This window comes from Drosophila suzukii, chromosome 2R, assembly GCF_043229965.1.
Source record: "Drosophila suzukii chromosome 2R, CBGP_Dsuzu_IsoJpt1.0, whole genome shotgun sequence".
Lineage (NCBI taxonomy): Eukaryota > Metazoa > Arthropoda > Insecta > Diptera > Drosophilidae > Drosophila > Drosophila suzukii.
Window position 1 is genome coordinate 17,419,405 of NC_092081.1, and position 19,319 is coordinate 17,438,723.

A 19,319-nucleotide genomic window follows, 5' to 3' on the forward strand; every position below is an offset into this window, starting at 1 on the left:
CAGGAAGCTCGATGCGGAATTGTGTCAACAGCAATCGCAATCCCAATCCGCCAGTAGCAAGTGCGACGTGCCCACTCCGCATACTCTCATAATCTTTAATTTAAATATGTGCCATACAGTATATACCTTGCAGTGCGGCTACTGTTTGAGTCCCCTCATAACGATGTGGCAATAGCTCTCCTCCAGATTTAAGACCAATGGACTTCCGGCCACGTACGTACATATCTACATATAGATACATATATGTATTCTCGGCTTAAAGCACTGGATGCCTGGCAACGGCTGTCGCAAAGGATTCATTTCGTTTCGTTTACTCTCTCCTCCTGATACCTTCAATATCACGCATACGCCGGGTGGTACGGTTTTTAATGGGTGGTTTGGGTGCTGTGGGTGGTCCGGGTGCGAAGTGTCAACCACTTGCAACTTTTGACGTTATATTTTTGTTGGTTTTCAATTAAAAAGTTTGCCTTATCATGCTTTTGTTGCAGCGCCCAACTGGCCTCCTCGGCAGCAGTTCGTCTCGTTTTTTGCCAGATTTCACTGTCCCCATGCCTCTGACAGCCTGATGACGGCCTGCATGCAACACATTTCAGCCAAATGGAAATCGCAGACAATTGCCATTGACGTGGGCAAACCATTTAGGTAAATAATTGCTTTGCCAGCTTAGTCCGGCATTTACAGCAATCAAACAATGGCCGGCAATTTCGCAGGCTCCGAACTGAATTAATATGTATGTAGGTGGCATGAAATCACATGAAATATGACCTCTTACCGAGCAGAAATGTTCCAGAGCAAATGAGAGGTAAAGAAAATACGGCAATCAGATCCATCAAAGTGGAAAGGAAATATTTTTAATAAAATTGAGAATGTTTCGTATTTATGACTGACCACAAAAACGAGGTTTATAAATTTTATGCTGTATTTTATTGCTTGACACGTTTAGTTTTGAAATAGTCGGTAAGTCGACACAGAAAAAATTTAAGATTCAAAGAATAGGTGAGATATTTTAGCCAAATAATTGACAAAGAAAAGAATGAAATGTTTTATAATGCCTTTAATTTAATTTTGTTGAGCACTTTAATAATCCAAAGTCAACGCTTTACGCCTTTAACAAGCCTTAAGCTTTATTCCTATGTTTCTTTCAAATACTTAGATTATCCAGAGACACACATTTTCTTTATGAATTTATACAATTTGAAATGAGAATTGCATACAAATACTTCTCTTTCAGCTGGCACCTACATTGTACATTTCTGGACAATGCACTTGCAACAATCGGTCTTTGAGGACTTTCCTCAACGCATAAAATCGAAATCTGTTTTCCTGCCAAGTTGATCGTAAATTTTGCTGACAAAACTCCGTTCCAGGCACGTTTTATTATCCTGGCGCACTTCCAAGCGTAATTGATTGATTGATGGATAGATGCCTGGATGGGCCAGGCACTCGCACACACACTCGCCCACCTCAACATCAAAAAAAAATCACATCCAACCGGGCAATGGCCGATATTAAAGTAACATTTTTTGGCCAAAAGACCAAACAACTTGGCACATTTAAACTTTAATTAAGAGCAACAAAGACGAACCATTATCCGACCCCGTTTCAGGGGAGTCGACCGCCCCGTCCGGCTTAAATGATGCGTTAAGATGACTCCGATGAAGGATCACGAAAGTGGCTTGCGGCTTTCGGGGTTTCTGTGGCCCCGTGGCCGCAAAAGGACTTTAAGGCCAAACACTGGGGGCTGCAAAAGGACAAAAATGTGAAGACCAAATGCCAGAGTAAACCTACCATCCGCATAATTCGCAAAGACATTGCAAATGAATTAAATTACACAGAAGTGCGAAATAATGGCCGGCAGGCCAAAGAGTTGCTTTGCCAAACGGCTATGCAAATGGACACTCGGCCAGGACTTTGGCTCCTAAGTCGGGAGATGGCAGGGATTTTAGCAAAAGACCAAATCCTATTAAAATCCAATTGCCTGTGAGTGAAATGATGGCGTGACGAACTCGGTGGCCCTGCCTGGATGTGGATTGTTTGTCACTTAATTAAGGTTAATGTGCACGTCCGACTGGCAGCAGGGCTTAACTTTGGATCTGTAAACAAGTCGCATGCGTAATTAAATTTCCAATGAGAACGAGAATGCGGATGCGGATGAGAATGGCCCGGCAGCTGCTGCCGAACTTTGACCCCGAGCCTTTTACTCCTGCGTATGTTGCTTCGGCAAACAGGACACTCTGCTGCCGACTGTGTGACAAGTTTATTTCATTACGGCCACAATGCAAAACACTTCCTCCTGCTGAGCCACCATGTCGCCGCAGAGTGGAATCAAATTGAAAGTTATCAAAATGTGTGCATAACGGTTGGCTAAATAGTCGTTGTCCTGCCCGCTCCCGTTCCAAATAAATTTAATTACGCCAACAAGTCAGACAAGTGTCTCTAACTAAGCGTTAGCCGCACTCCCGTACACATCGCATCGCAAACAGATTTGCATTGCAAACAAAACTTTTCCCAGCCGCTCAATGTATGCGCATATCTAATTCCAAACTGACTGCGGCCGTGACTTTGGTACTCACTTTGCGGGTAATCGGTTTGCGGGGGCCGCACATCATATCATATTTAGAGTGAATTCGGGAACCACTTTGCCCCGAAGCGTGTGCCAGGCTCCTCTGATTTTCTCAGAACGGCCATAAACGTTGGTTTGTATAGCCGAGGCGGACTATCTTGGTGCACAGTCAAGATCTTGCACACAGAGAAAATTCTCATCTGAGTTGAAAGTGTTCTTGAAAATAGAACGACATTTTTGAAGTCTGAAAATGCTTTCATTTTGCTCAAATCAATTTGAATTGGCCGTATTTACATTGTATACCTCAACAACAAATTAGTCCAGTCAGTTGTGTATATTTATCAAAAATATGTTAAATAAACTCTATTTAACTTTTCTCTCCTCGCCATTTTGTTCTAATATTGAGAACATTGATACTTACATGGTTATTAAGATCGAATGTTCTCAATTCAAGAACAATGTACTTGAATATTTCTCTATGTGCAGATAACCAGTAGCTTAGAGATCTTTATATGACTTTGGTTCTCACTTTATGGGCAATCATATTTAGAGTGAACTTGGGAACCACTTTGGCCCGAAGCGTATGCCAGGCTCCTCTGATTTTCTCTGCACCCAGAAAAAAAAAGAAAGAAAGAAATCAAGAACATTGACAACAATCTGTTCGCTATGTTGCTTTCGTACGAAACGAACGTCACTTGGTCAAATCATGAACATTTATGTGAAATTAAAAACGCGGAGAATGCCTTTCTTAAATTATCAACACCGTTCATGAAAATATGTATGTAGGTTTAGAGTTCCGATTGTCCGTAACTGAAAAATTCGGTCGGTGGTCCAGCTTCTATAGCCTTCGCCTTTGACACAGGAGACGGGTTTGAATTGTAATTTTTATTAAAAAATTATTTATAATACATATTTATATGTTTATATATATGTACTTCTAATAATAAAAAAATTCTTTGTCATCACATAATTTGACGAATGTGTGCATAAGACAATCGGTCTCCCAGATAATACCGTCTCAAGTTATTTATTTTATTCAAATAAAAATAAATATAAGGAGAACAAAAAAAAACAATTTGTTAGATTACAAATCTATACCAAAATTAAATAAATTTTACGAATTAGTGATAAACTATGAAGTCAATGCGCAGATCCTCAAAAATTTTGTTCCCCCTAAATAGCTGTAAAACGTAGTTTATAATCCAATGGAAGTAGCACCTTAAAATACCCTTATAAGTTTAAACAGCTCTAGTGAACATCTATTAAAGTATCAGAAGGAATTAGTCCTCTTACAAAACTACTCCCTACATGGTTACCCATTTGGTTGACCCTGAGTTAACCGCCCTCCAAACGAATGTTAACAATGATGATCAGCTAGTTCCCATATGGGCAATACCCATTGGTTATCTATATTTAAATAAAGAATTTCTTTAAATTTATTACAAATTTGATGATACATTAATTACAACTTGTTCGTAACATTTATTAAAAATATTTGAAAATATTTGTAACTTTTATTTATGTTGAAAGTAGACCTGACCTGTTAGTTCAAATAAACTACCTACCAAATAACTTCGTGAACAGGCCTGGACGTTTAATTATTGATTCTTGTTGTGCACATGACCGGTTCTTTACGCGTCGGCTGGTTAGGATTGGCCGGGCTGCTAACCATGAAGGAGAATGGCTTTACGAAACCATGACAGGCCGCTGCATAGTTTCCAAAGCGATCTACAACAACAATGGCGCCTTCGAAACTGTGTGTGCGCGCCCGTATCCTCTGGATCGCCAACTTCGCCGCCTCTGCCGGAGTCTTGCCCGCCCGCATGGCCTCCACAGCACGGAGGGAGGGAAGAAAGCGCATCAGGATGTCACCATCTCCGGTGGTGATAGCGGCGCCCACGTCGTTATCCGCATAGGCACCGGATCCAGGGATCGACGCATCCCCAACCCGTCCGGGTAGCGTATATCGCAGTCCGTTGGTGGATGTGCCCACGTGGATCTTGCCCTCCACATCGATGGCGGCCATGGTGACAGTATCGTGGTTATCCGGTCCGATCTCATGATCTTTAGTTCCAGAAGCTTCCACATCCCACGAATTCAAGGGCTTGAAGGGACCGCAGGTCGACGTGGAATCCGGATACACATTTCGCCAGAAGTTTGGCTGGCAGCTATGCGCCGTCCAATTTTGCCACATTGCTGTGGTTTCCGGAGTGTTTAGTGACTCGGTCGGGAATCCCATGGCATTGGCGAAATCCCCGGCTCCTTCGCCCACCAAAAGGGTGTGGTGTGTATGCTCCAGGACGTGGCGGGCCACCTTGATGGCGCTTTTAACTCTCCGAAGATCCCCCACTGCACCCACCTCCATGGTGCTGCCGTCCATGAGCAAGGCGTCCAGGGAAACATCTCCACGCTCGTCGGGATTGCCACCGTAGCCAATACCATTATCACACTTCAGCATCTCGCACTGGGATGTTCCGCCCACCACGGTATCCCGCGTGTGACCAACTCCGCCCTTTCTCAGGTTGAGAATCCGCCACGCCTCCTTGTTGGCGGCGAAAAATTACCAGGTGTTGATTACCATCGGTAGAAGTTGACCAGTGTTTCCCTGTCCGGAATTCTTTACGTTTGAAGTAGTTTTTGCCCTACTGAAGATATGATTTTAGAAACAGGATTCAGTACCTTTGATTGACTTCATATCCTTACCGAACAAAAGATGCCATCAGGAAGAAGCACACGTATACTACTACTAGCTTCTTCATAACTTTTTATTATAATCCAAATAATATGAAATTATTTATTTTTGGGGTTCAGCCAAACAGAGCGTACGTCTTCCGGATATTCTGCTTTTATAGGCAGATAATTTGAATATAAATAAAATAAGAAAGAACGTTATAATCGTATGCCTGAACGATCAGATACCCTCTACTCAGCTAACCAAATTTAAAATAAATATACCTTCCAGTTGGGGCGAAATATTATCGATGATTGCAATATTTTAATCTACTTTTCATTTTTATCTTCCTTACATTTTACACTTTTAACTTTAATGTACTGGCGGTGACGACATTGATGATGTTCTTGATAGAAACGGGCCTTAGGTCATTACTTAATAACTAATGGTCCGGTTTTAATCGTTTTCGGCGTGCCGGTAGGTATTAACAAGCGGAATAAAAATATTAATTTGTAACCCTTGCACCACAGATTTTTTTAAATATCAGCGTTCGCACGGATAATTTTGGGAGGCTTGAAGGCGCCAATTTATATATATTGACGAGAGAGATACATTTCTGATCAAATTTATATTTTAGCATTACAACCGTAGGAGCCACAGTTTTTGGGAGGTTTGTCGGCACATAACAAACTTTCTCTGCGTACGTGTTCACACAGACAGACGGACATGACTACATTGACTCGGCTAGTAATCCCGATTAATAATTTATAAACTTTTTGGGGTCGGAAAAGATTCATCATACCTGTGACATACATTTCCCCGAACACAATATACTCTCTTACTCCGCGACTAACGGGTGTACACATATGGAATGGCGAGTTATGGATGTTGGAAATAGAAACAAAATGCTTGAAATTTAGATTGACACAAAATTCAGAATTTCCGCACAACAGTACAATATTAAGCTGAGTGAAACAGATAAGTAAATTTAGAATTGCAAATTTAAGGGCATGATAAGGCACGTTTTAAATTTCTTTATAACTTTGTATTTTAAAACACCTTCCTTATCTCCTAAATATTTAAATAAGCCGATAAGAAGTTAGGGGGAAACTAATCAGTGTATGGACGATACAATGTTTGAGTTTCAAAGAATTACGAACTATGGAAGTTCACTAACCAAAACAAAATGTTATAATAGTAAACTAGTATTGAAGAAGAACATCTTTAAAACGAAAAGGCCAAGAGTATGCAATGATTTTTGAACTAGTTTTACCTATTAAAATCATTTTAGCCGTACGGACTTCGTTAGCTTGGGGCACACTGGCGTAAGAGAAAAGGTCAACAAATTGCTTCCGGCAATCGTCAGAACTTGCATTGAGCCAAATTGAATAACAAACATAATTTTAATTAAATCAACAACTTGGTTGGGAACGCACTCTATCATAATTGCCACGTACACCCACAAAAGCGCACTCGGCCAAGTTTAATTAAAATGTCAGAATCGTTATACACGTAAATTGTAATTAAATTTTTTTGGTTTGCTTGCTGAGGTAATAATTACACACAACACATTTGCAGTATGCTCTAAAGCTGTTTAGGCAGAAATTAAATGCATTTGCATATTCAATTGAACCAAACAAATGAGCTTCCAACAAATGAATAGCGCATGGTTGAACTTTATCCGCAATTAAAAGTTGTCAATTAGTTTAAAATGCATCCCTCCAACGATACAATTAAAGATAGGTTCAACATATTTCCAAAAGCAGTTAATTACCCGATATTCAACGAAAACGTGTTCAAAAATTAATTGGTCTCCATTTTCTCGATCAAGTCCTTCTGGCATTGTTTGTATATTGTTTTATTCCGTATCAAATTGTAAATTATTTGTATATAGAGTATTTATGTTAATGTATATAGTCTGCATTTTACAATTCAATTACAAAATCGGTAGGCATTTAGTGACGCTCTCGGTCTCTATACTTGCAGCATAACACCGTTCCTCTTTAACAAAAATAATAAAAATAAAAGAAAAGTAAAATTAAAGGAAAACTTTATAAAAATAGGTTGGTTGGTTTCTTATTTTCTTTCCGATTTTGTTGCATTTATTGTTATTCTTATTATTTCAAAATACAGCTTATCATTAGTTTGAACAAGAAAATTTTGATTATGAAAACGAATTAAGTCCGATGACCCCCTCACTCTCTTACTAAATTCGTTATGTTTGACACGACAATTTTCAGGGAAATGTGACTGATTATGGGGGCCTCAGCTAGGATGAACAGTATCAAATCTATCAGCTATTGTCATGAAAACTTCCGGGACGTACAAATATACAGACGTTACAGAAAGGAGCTCGTACAAATTTGGTAGGTAAATGTTAACTCTTAGGTGATTGAGGTTTAGTCTATGATTTGCCTTTGTTAAATTTACAACAATTTCACACTTGCGTTACAACAAAACGATCGAAGGGCCGAGTGTCTGCCCCTCGCTCAGCTTGATTTTAAGCGCAAATCGTAGGTAGTTCGTTAGGTTTTTATATATTTTTGGCAGGATGTAGTTTTATGTTATTTTTGTATACGTTAACCGTTCAGCTCTGCTCGCTAGTGTTCGATTTGATGGTTAAGCTCGGCTTTCTCTAACCCTATCTGTGCCACACTCAACTGATTTCGCTCGCTAAGGACCTAATATTAAATTATACAAAATAAATAATCGAAACCATAATCATAATAGACAATAACTTCTTCGCGTTTCTAGTGCGCCCTCATTGCGTACGAAATAAACGTTATGTTGCATTAGAGAAATTAAGCGGTAACTACTACGAGCTTCTACAAGCAGTTCTCTGTCTCTCCTCCAATCCATTCCGCCCATTTCCATCAGTCCAGTCCTCAATTAGCTAGACCTAGTCCTCGTCCTTTGCCGTTCCTGCTGATGTGGACGCGTGGTCATTGGCACTTTCGCTGGCTTTGCCATCGGAGGTGGCTGCTGCCGCCGAAGCCGGCGCAGCATCGCTTCCGTTCTTGTTGCGGGCGTCCTCCTTGGCCTCCAGAGCGCGGATGCGGTTCTCCTGCTTGACGATGATCGCCTTGAGTTTGCGGATTTCGTCCTGGATGGTGCGCAGGTCCTTTTCCTTTTGATATCAAGCAATGGATTAGTGGGTAAACCTTTTCTGCAATGCATGTGGTACTCACCGACAAAACCGCTGCCGGCGGTCCGCCATCGCTAGCCTCGTTGTTGTTTCCGGACGCATAGGAGCCGCCGCCCGCACTGCTGCTCGCCGCTCCGGAGCTGCCGCCATCACCTCCTCTGGGCTTGTTGAGGATGTTGCCCGCCTTCTTCGCCGGCAGCGACTTGTTGACCGACGAGGACACGTAGCCACCCTGTACAATGGAAACGCGATCCTGATTAGGTGGATTAGAATATCTGTTCGTTTCAGAACACAACAAGCAACAATGAACACAACAACAAGCGCCACGCGCATACGCGCGCGTGTTAGGGCCAAGTGTGCATGTGTGCGGCGTGTTACTGGCAAGGACTTTCGAAGGATAATTTTAGATGAACTGCTTTTATATTATCCTAGTATGTTAATCATTTTAAATGAAGGTTAGGACTCAATATCTTAATGTAATCCTAGTTTAAATTATAAATCTAGGAAAGCCCGAGTTGTTTTTAATCTTCTTATGAAGAACTAAGTAAAGCTTTTTAAGATGCCACATCTTGAAGGTAAAAGTTGAAAGTTAATTATAGTCAGTGTGGGTGAGTGGACTGTGGCTGGGCGGACGAGACACAAACGTAGAAAACGCAGAAAGGAACGCAAGCAAAGCAAGCGCAGGCATAGAACGCTGGTAGCCACATATAAACGTAGGATGTGAGCTATTTGGAGGCTGGTAACAACAAGCAACTGCGAAAGCCGTTGGAATACATTGGAGAAGGGGCACCCACAGTGGCAGCGGCTGCCTCATCTACTTCGAGCCGCATTGCCATCTGTGGACAAGCCCCGCGAGACCGCATGCTGATATAAATCCTATATCTTGTACGCTCCGATCGCCGGCAGAATGGCTGGCATGGTGGCCGAACCCTCACTGCATTCGGCAGCGAGCGCTGTATTTCCAACGCGGAGTACAAATGGAGTGGCGTCTCCACTGCGGCCACTTACTTTGAGCGAAAATGTGATCGGATCCGCATCCTTGCCGTCGATCCACTCCTCCGCGGTGATGGCAGCATCCTCCGCTAGCGTGTCGGGGTAGAGATCCTCCTGGAAGAGATCCGATTTGCGCGGCACAGTCATCGAGATGACTTGGCACAGACCGTTGTTGTTCATGCGGTAGAACTTGGCCACTTCGCAGGTGGTGACATCACAGCCTCGCTTGGGCATCAGGCCAATACCACGCTGCGGCTCTGTCGTCTGAAACGTGTTGATGTAGTGCACGAAAGGAGGCTCGGGCGTTACCTAAATAAAAAGAGACAGAGCATTAGATGATATACTTCTTAAAGATTTCCATCTGCTACTCACCTCGAAATACCTGATGACCGAGTCACCCTTGCCGCACAGATAGATCATGTTTGTGTCTGCATCGTACAGGGGGAACATCACGCCGTTGGACGTATCCAGCTCCACCATGACGATTGGCTCGTTGAGGGCGTCCGGTGCGCGCAAGGAGTACTGACGCTCCGAGCTCCGGTTGAAGCCGGTAGTAAAGATCAGACCGTGGCGCAGGAAGATGGCGCGGGTGGCTTTGGAGCCTTCGTGACACATGGCCTCGCTGTCCAGCTCACCTGTGCGCGGATCATAGATGCGGATCTTTTTGTCCTTGCAGGTGGTGACCAGCTTGGAGCCGTCCCAGTTGAAGCAGGCGCTGTACACGATGTCCGGATGGGAGTCGATGTGCACGAGGATTTCGCCAGTGCCCACGTTCCAGATGACAACCTGAAGCGAAAGGAGAGCATTACTATGGTTTCGTGAAGGATGATGCTAACATTCACTGACCTGGTTATCGGAGCCGGCGGTGAGCAGCACATTGAGGGCCGAGGGATGCCACAGCACCAGACCCACGCGACGCTGATGGAAGACCAGGTCGACGACGGGTTCCGTGAGGGTTCGCGACAGTCCGCCATCGGGAATCTGCCAGACCTTGACCACGCAGTCCTCTGAGCCGGAGGCGATCACATTGTCGTTGTGGGGGCACCAGGCGATGTCCAGCACAGGACCCTTGTGTCCGCCCACCAATGGGTGGTCCGCCGCTATACGACCAACCTGAAATAGTCCATTAAATACCGATTAGTACAATATGCCACCGTGAACTAATTAATTGACGACCGGCTACGTCAAAACCAGACACCATCGGAAAACTGCAACCTCGCGACCCATTGGCCCAATTCCTGAATTATTATTTATAGCCCACTCCGACTGCATTCGCTTTTGCTATGCTCACAAATCTGCGGAGCCAGCATTTCATAATCGTAAACTTCATGCCGAGTGTCAGTAAAAGGTGCGCTTGAATTATGGAAAACTATTCCCGCCGAGATAATTGTATGAGAATCAATAAGAATGTAATAGCTAAAATGGGGACTTTATAATTAGAGTTTATATTAGATATCCCAAAGTTTGTTATTTCAATATTACCATTTATAATTTGATTTTAAAAATCTTGACTATTAGTTTTTTTATGGATTTTATAGACTTTTATAGCCCTATGATTTTTAGAACCCTAACAGAACACAGTTATTCTAGACATTATTTTTCCCAAATAAATATAACTTCTTGAACCTTACAAGGATATGAAAATGATTTGTATTGCTCTATAAAGTAAATTGAGGTCTTCTATTAATAATATTGCCCGAAAGGTAGGTAACAGAAAAATATATAATTCCAAAAAAATTTTCATAAGATTTCCAAGTATTTAAATCTATTTTAGTTGTTCAAGAACTTTTGCTTGCTCATTTCCACACTTGCCACATGCGGCCAACCTTGGCCACTTGATGGATCTCACTTATCATCTGCCTCGCCCTCCAACCGACCAAATCCAGTACCCATAAAGTAAGGAAAATAGGGCGTGTGAAAGCCGCTCTACATAGAAATCGTCACTTAAAGAAGCGGCAGCTGCTTAACCGTCAAGAAGTCATAGCAAAAAAAAAACGGCCGTAGAGGCTACAACACGTTTTGCATACAAATGTGTTCCAATTAGAACGACACTCGGCCTGCCTCCAAATTCGTTTTGACCAAAAGAGGAGGATCGTGGGAATGGGGTGGGGGGCTGTTGGTTGGGGGATACTGACGCCCACACTTTTGCGGGAGCTGTGGAGCCAGCCATATCAGAACGGAAGCCCATGTGGCTAGATATGGAGCACTTTGGCCAACTGATTTTGGACATGGAAAATGAAATTTATTAGAAAATAAACAATTATTTTATTGCGGTATAATTCGCCGAGCGGAGAAGTGTGCGTTTCAATGCAATGATTCGACCACATATCATTTTTTCTATTCATTTGGCTGGCCGCTCCTGCGTCTCTCTCTAAAATTAGACGATTCTGTTTGTCATGTTGGCTGTTGGCCAAGTTACAAAAGTGCGCCAGCTAAGAGAACCGCTGCCGCGAGAGTAGCAGAATTCACGACTATTTATAAACACATGAGCGATTGGGGGGAGTCATTCGAAATCCGTCGACGTCACTCGCGACGTGGCAACAAGCCCGCAAATGGCCGCAAACTTTATGCCAAAAAGGGCCCTATAAATAGTTGGCCATTGTCTAAGCTAAAAATACCCGAACGCATTTGGGCGAGTGCAGCTGTAATAGGTCCGGTGGGGCACTCACTTTGTTGTGTGGCAAGACGATGAAGGCTCCGCCGCCCGCCGACTCCACGATGATGGCCAGGAACTTGGGATTCACCGCGCAGAATGTGGAGTCCCAGCTGGACTTGGATACGCGTATGTTGTCGTAGCACTGCTCCCGCTTCAGGGCCTGTCCGTAGACGTGGCGGAATTTGGAGCTGCGCACTACGCGAAACGACATCTTGATGCTGGAGTGGCTTGGGTCAGTGGTCAGTCCTGAGTTTCTCTACGTCTAACTCTGGAATGACAATGGTAAGCAGAAGTACAAGGTTATTAGGCATTCCTGGGGTATAACTTACTTATAAAACCTATCCCCCCTTTATCCTATAAAAGAAATTGCTTAAATCCACGGTTTGATTCCTGCGGCTCACTACTAATCCCATCAAATAATATGTGAGTAACAGATAGTCCCGCTCCCCGAGATTTTGACAGGGTTTTAAAAGCGTTACAATTAAATCTTTTCCAAAGTAAGAGGCCTGTTTCTTTTTTCACTTTCGAGTGTTTACTCGTGTTCCATTTGTACATATGAAAAGTAATTATTTAATATTTTCCTCATCGGTTCACATGATATAATAATATAGACATCAAAGTCAAATAAAATTTGAAAAAATATATCTAAAGTAAAGATCAAAGCAGGCATGTATGGGTTGATTTCTGTGAGTCCAAGATTTGGCGATCTCAGGGTTATTCGAGTTACGATCCGCGCATAAACACATTAAATAGTTTTATTGTTCGCTTTCAGCTCCGCTTGCTGATGTATTAACCTAACGCGTTTTCTTTCACCGCGCTGCGCAGCCTCGATTAGTTCAATAAATTTGCATATGCTAATTTCGCTTGTTGCGAAAATCAATGAGCTTTCCCATTCGCAGCTCGCTATAGACGAGCCGACTTTGTCCGCGAGTGGTTGCATCAAAATTGGTTATGGCATCAATATCGGCGTCTCAAATTGCCGGAAACGAGAGGCAAGGCGCCTAGAACGCTTTCACCTGCCAGCTGCCACAAATGGCGCCACTTTCGTTAATGAATCGCCAGCCGGAACGTGTCGAATTATCAGTTGGCCAGCGGGACGTACCCCTTTCTTTTCTATGACATCATAATGCCGAAATACTCACTCCAGTAATGAATAGCCTGCCAACACGTGAGTTATGGCAGAGCTGTCAGCCGAACCCGAACCCGATCCTAAACCCAAAACCCATGCCTAACACTCCGAGAGAGTTCTAAACAACTACGTGCTGCCAACAATCGCGAAAATCATTTCTGGGTTGGGCCGAGGCCGTGGCCGAAAGGCTGACTAAACTTTGCCTCAGACCAGCTTTCGTTTTTAATCAGAAAAGTGGCATAAAATTGTTTTACCTCTTTTCGCTTTGTTTTGCTTGAAGATATTCATATTTATTGCAAGCACTAAACTTTGTCATTGACCCCTTAAAAACTGGCACCAAAGCAGAGCCCGCTAGTTGATTACTTTCTATACCAAGTATGTGTATATCTTTGGCCACAAGGTGAGCCTTGGGTGGTTTCGTTTTTGGGTGAGTGTTGGCGGAATGTCTGTCCTATCGATGGGGCCCCTCGACTGATAAAGAAATATCAGCGCGGAGTTGGCTAAACAGCACAAAGATACTGTTAAGTGCTACGCCTATAGAATCTAAAGCGACGCAGAAATGTTCGACACCAAATGGAATATACTCCAAAGCACTGTATACAGAATGTATATCTATGGGTATATGTATGTGCTGTTATTTATGTGTTTATATGCCAAACACCTTCGTTTGCAGGCGGGAAAATTTCTGTTTCGCAGCTGAAGGTCAAACTTATTAATAGAAAATTAAATCATCTTAGGCGAAATTAAATTTTCATATACAAACACAAGCGCACGATGCTCGTAGGAGCGTTGTAAATCGCATTTGATGTGTTTATTTATTTTGTTGGCATCGCTGGCATCTGCCATGCCTGAGTTATCATAGCCGGGCCAGCCACTCCACTCCCCCGCTCGACCCCAATTGCATTCGCAATTACAGTTCGCAAATGCCAAAAATGCGGCCCCCTCGGCATCTTGTCGACTTGAACTCGCCGCTGGTTTAATCAGCAGACCAGCGACTACAAAAGACTGCGAGGAACGGAAGTTGGCTTAAGAAAATCTCTGTTGAGGAATGATAATCGCACAAGTTCACAAGATCCCGAGTGTCGTTATGCGGGTGGTGTGATTGAAAGTACAATAACTATCCATCACAGTGCGTCCAAAATGTGGTTTTCCTAATGCCAAAGAATCATAAATCTATTAGTGTATCCCAAAATCATGAAATGTTTTAAATAATTCAATCTTTGGAAACTTGATTTTTAAATTGGAAGATAATTTCTAAAAATAAGATCATACGAAATTGATATGGTTTACTTTCTATAATTTATCATCACCTGAAAAATACTGAATGCAATGAAGAAACTATTATTAGAGAAATGCTTATAAATAATTTATCCTGAGTCAGATTAAGGCTCTATTAAGAGTCATGGCCAGGAATAGAAAAAGACTGCTGTTGAATCATAGAAAATTCCTCATTAAACCACTTGCCAAGTTACTTTCAGCAGCAACTGTCGTACAATCGTGTTGATCACTTGACAATGGCGTTACTATAGAGCCCTTTAGCAAATTGTGTTGCAATTGCGCGAGATGCAACCGTTGCTCAAATGATCGCGATGGTCCAGCGATCGGGGACTGGCCGCAAATTGACTTAATGCTTGATTGCAGATCTTGGCGCTTTGTCGACACGTTGTGTTCACCGGCCAATTCTAATTGCTAACAAATGCTGTCGTGTTCTGTTCTTGTTTCTTGGCGGCGTGACTAAAACGCCGAGAGTCCCCCGTTTGCAACTCCCCGTAGACCTCGACTGACTTGGGTGTGCAGTCAATTAAGCGTAGTACGAGTAGTTTCCAAGTTTCCAGCACCAGTGCAATGGGGCGTGAGCAAAAATAAAACACTGTTTGGGTAAAAATAAAGTGGTGATGGAATGGGTCTCTGCTCCAGTTGTGGCTGCGAGGGCCCCGTCCGTTATGATGACATCTCAATTCCAAATTACACTCAAAAAATGATATCACTCTTACTTGTATTCTAAACATAGGTCTAAATGTTTCCGTATCATTCAGAAAAAATAGGTAGACATACCATCAAAATGAAGTATGTATAAACATGAAGAAATAGTAGAAGGAAACTCTTTACGATTAACAGAGATAGACTTTTACTCAATAAACTTTTTAGCTTGACAAAAAATAAAAATTGATATTTTCTTAAATATAAATCAATTTATTTAGGATTGAAAATCAAAAAGTTTCTAACTGTCACTCTTACACTCTCCCAACCATTTTTATATCACTGTGGACGGTAGTCCACTTAGTGACGAAGCGCACCAGGAGAGTTGCGAAGGCGACTACCATATATACACGAAGAAATGAAAATCTACTGTGATCGTCCGATCGTTACGAGTGATACATCAATCGAAAGGTATCGCAAAAACTAAAACGATTGCATACCATAAAAAAATTAATTGGTTAGGGAGATAGAAACGTTAATCTGTTGGGGCCGTTGGGGTTAAATGCACAAGTTTATTAGTCTAGTTGTATTCTCATTTAAAATACGTGTCGAATAACACCTAATTTTCTCATCAACTTTTGTGACGAAAATGTATTATACGATCTACTAAAGAAATACACTTTCTAAATTTTTACATTCGACACGATGCAATTCAATATATGTACCTGTGTTTTTCTCATTCGACACGCTTTATCAAAATCGTACATCTAAACACAGGCATATTGAATTGCAGCGTGCCGTATGTAAAAAATGTATAAAGTGTATTTACTTAGTAGATCGAGTAATAGATTTTCGTCACAAAAGTTGATATTAGAATCTTTGGTTTGTTGAAGGTGCGATCGTCACTAGATTTTTACCTCGTTAAGAGGTGTTTTTTTTATTATAGATACAGGTAGATTTTAAAATCTTTTTGAAATCGCTATTTTGGTTAGCAATTATCAACATCATATTAGATTAATTTTTGTAACAATAGTGTCATTTTTTCACAGTGCGCCGCTAATCAGCCGGCCAATGATCACAGTGCCACATGCATGAGTCATCCGTGATAAGAGGCCCCCTGTTTATCGGCCGTCTGCTGCACTGGAAACTTTCGCCGCTCGACTCGACTCGATGGTGATGATGATGATGTCATTGGTGCAGTCGCAACGTCATTGGATGTGCAGTGCGTGTGTGTGTGAAGGTTCATCAAACTGCTTTGCGAGTGTGCGTGCCTGACGGCGATTAGCCAAAGATTTTGACAAAAAGCGCGCAAGTGTCGCGGCAGACTTGCTGGCTTGCTGCACAGTGGGTGTCGTCGCTGGCCGAGTGAAAGTGGAACTCTGCTGCTAAAATTAACCGCACGTATATGCAGTGCCCCACCCGACGCCCCCCACCTCCTCACCCCCTCCCTCTCGCCGTCACAAGTGGCGCTGGCTTTTGTTGCTGTCTTAATTGCAGCTCGTTCTTCTTCTTCCCCGCGCTATCCCCGCACTTCGCCCCGCATTTGTTGCTATTTTTTGCATTTCCATTTGCGCTTAGTCAGACTGGGCGGCAGTTGTATCCTACATACCCTATAAATTAGGGGTATTGCGATTTTAAGGCCTGTTCAGATTTTTACTTTCGGAAAAATGTGTCGTATTTTGCTATCCGTTTTATATGCAGCTTGGAATACGATTTATTGGATTACTATTTTAACCGTTAAGATCGTAAAATTATTCTTTAAATACTTTTGTCTTGAAAGAATAGTTTTAAGCCGGAAAATATTAACACTTGTAAAAATCAAATTCGAGTAAAATTCTCGAAAGTGAAAACCTGAACAGGCCTTCCTGAATTCATTTTTTTTCTTAAGCCAACCCCATTTACTATTAATTATCTTTCTTCCCATACTTCTTAACTTTTATTTGTCTACCTACATATTTACCAGGTATAGGACACAGATCGGTCAATTTTAATAAAAAGAATTCATTTATTGCTGGTAGTCTTTTAAAAGAATTCCAAAGTAGATAAATAGTTTCCGTTGATATTTCTATAAAAATGTTCCCAAGTGTAGATCAAATATGCCCTTTGAATGGTCGTGTTTTTATCAGTGTTCAAATTTGTATTATTGTAATGCGGAAGTTAGATAAATGGTTATGACAAAAACTTCAAATATTCAAAGACGAGAAAAACAATTGTTAAATGCTCTTCTCTATAAAATATAATCACTTTGGATATCTATCTTTCGAGTATCCATCCAGTAATCCATTTGGAATGTTATTATATTTAGTTGGTGATGATCTACATCCTATAACCGATCTCAGGAAGTGCTAACGAAAGTTAGTTATGAAAAATTGGTCGTTTGAAAAAAGAGCTTTGTATTTGTGTAAAAACCGTAAGGGTATACAGACAAAGACATCTACTTTTCTCCGAGTGATTGTCGCCAATTGGCATGTTTGTTAGTCGCCCAGCGGCGTTTATACGCGCGGCTGTTTTGCGATCGTGGCCAAACAGCTGTTGGCGGCACAGTAATCGCGACATTTGCTGACGCATAAACGCGATCTGCGGACGTGCGAGTGTGTGCGTGCGTGTGTGCGAGTGTCTGCTTCATTCCAGTGCATTTCTCATATTTTGTCACTAATTGGTAAGTTTCGCTGCTTAACCCATTTGGGGAGCAACCGAAATAGCTGTGCGTGGGGGCGTATGCTGTGCGCCCTCTCGCTCGCACTTTCCATGCCAAGACGCCGCTGGAGGTCGCTTGTTTTTCACACTTGCTCTCGCTCGCACACACGAAATGAACCGCAATTCTGCGCTCGGGCCAACTGGAAGCCACGTTTATGGCTGCTGGGCCAATATTCCGTATTTCAAATTTCGGCTCATTTTGGCGCCCTCGGCACGCACGGCTCCCCGCCACACCCCCCGCCACGTCCAGTAACTTGTTGCTTCAGCCAGCAACAATTGGCACATTCTCTCTCTCTGCCTCTCCCGCTCTCCCTGCTCACTCCCGCTCGGCGTAAACAAGTGAGAGCCGGAAAAGCCACACAAATTACAGCGAAATGCGAGGAAGGAAAAAGAAGGAACAACAACAAAAAACAATTAATACAATCAAGTGCGAAACCAACAAATTCGACTGCGAGTTTTTTGATTTCTTTCGCTCGTTTTTGCAACGTTTTTCGGCACTGGCGCTGCCAAAGACGCTGCTTCGCTCTCTTTATTCCCTTTTTTGGGTGTTGGACTCATATAACACGGTGAGCGAGCGGGAGAGCAGATGGCTAAACTTTTATAGCGGTACTCTTCACATGCACTGCGTTCGCCGCTCCGCTCGCACAAGAAAGCACGCACACTAGCACACGCACGCCACACACTCGGCGCACACAGACGCACACTCATACATACAATCGCAAAGAGGCGGCTGTCGCACTTATTTTTTACCGTGATTTTTAATGATTTTGTAATACGCGCGTTTATTACTTAAGCGCCGCATTTGCATCGGCCACTCGCAACGTTGCTTGGAAAATGCACAGCTGCCGCTGACACCGATCGCAAATATTTATATTCCGCTAAAATAACCGCCGTGATTCATTGCTCATCGCTTTGACATTTAATGTGGCAGGCAGGCAGGCAGAGGTATCGCAATGGAAAAGCGGCCGCAAGAAACGGCACCAAAATACCACCGCTCCACTCACTTTATTTATCACTCACTGGGGCCAGCGCATTCAGCGGGGGATTTCCACTAAAGATTTTGCACACGACTGGGAACTTAAGGCACTACTCAAGACTTTTCAGTCAGCAGAAAGACGGGGCGAGTACAAAAATGCCGACGAGAGCGCGCAGAGCATCTAAGAGCAAGTTCGACACTGTTGTTCGAGGCGAGTTGTTGATATCAGCGCAGTTCACCGTTCGCGTTCACCGTTCACCAGGCGGTGCGTTCATCCGCTCAGAGTTGCCACCGCCGGCGAAGATAGCTAGATCTAGCTAGGGCTCGTTCAGTGCTGTCGGAACGAGCCGAATTCTCATATCAATAATTTCTTTAGCTAGTTTGATTCTTGTTGTTCAATTTAGGCTATTAATAAATGTATTTGATTACAATAGTCAATTTATCACAAATTAACCAGTTTTAACATTCTTGGGTTCGTACAGTAAATTAGCATTTTATTTCGTTAATCCGCTATATTCCGTTACTTAAGCAATACTATTAGATTTGGGTGCAAATCATAACGCCCATTG

General features: G+C 42.6%; 2 protein-coding genes across 5 annotated transcripts; both read right to left on the reverse strand.

Annotated features, from left to right (window-relative positions):
* Positions 1-4,020: 4,020 nt before the first annotated feature.
* Positions 4,021-5,156, reverse strand: LOC108017707 (putative N(4)-(beta-N-acetylglucosaminyl)-L-asparaginase GD10667). Its single transcript, XM_065863746.2, is given in 1 exon segment — positions 4,021-5,156. A coding segment is annotated over 1 exon segment (987 nt). The 5' UTR covers positions 5,145-5,156; the 3' UTR covers positions 4,021-4,157.
* Positions 5,157-7,302: 2,146 nt separating this feature from the next.
* On the reverse strand, positions 7,303-18,959 carry coro (protein coronin). Of its 4 annotated transcripts, none has more exons than XM_017085615.4 (7): positions 18,779-18,959; positions 12,042-12,296; positions 10,219-10,485; positions 9,745-10,158; positions 9,388-9,681; positions 8,423-8,632; positions 7,303-8,361 (listed from the first exon to the last, which is right to left on the reverse strand). In XM_017085615.4, the coding sequence occupies exons 2-7, from the start codon at positions 12,237-12,239 to the stop codon at positions 8,134-8,136; spliced, it is 1,611 nt and encodes a 536-aa protein (XP_016941104.1). In that variant the 5' UTR covers positions 12,240-12,296; positions 18,779-18,959; the 3' UTR covers positions 7,303-8,133. The 4 variants fall into 4 exon arrangements, with proteins under 4 accessions (XP_016941104.1, XP_016941105.1, XP_016941107.1 ...); XM_017085616.4 differs by having other exon boundaries at positions 18,795-18,958; XM_017085618.4 differs by having other exon boundaries at positions 8,423-8,611; positions 18,779-18,958.
* Between the last annotated feature and the right edge of the window lie 360 nt (positions 18,960-19,319).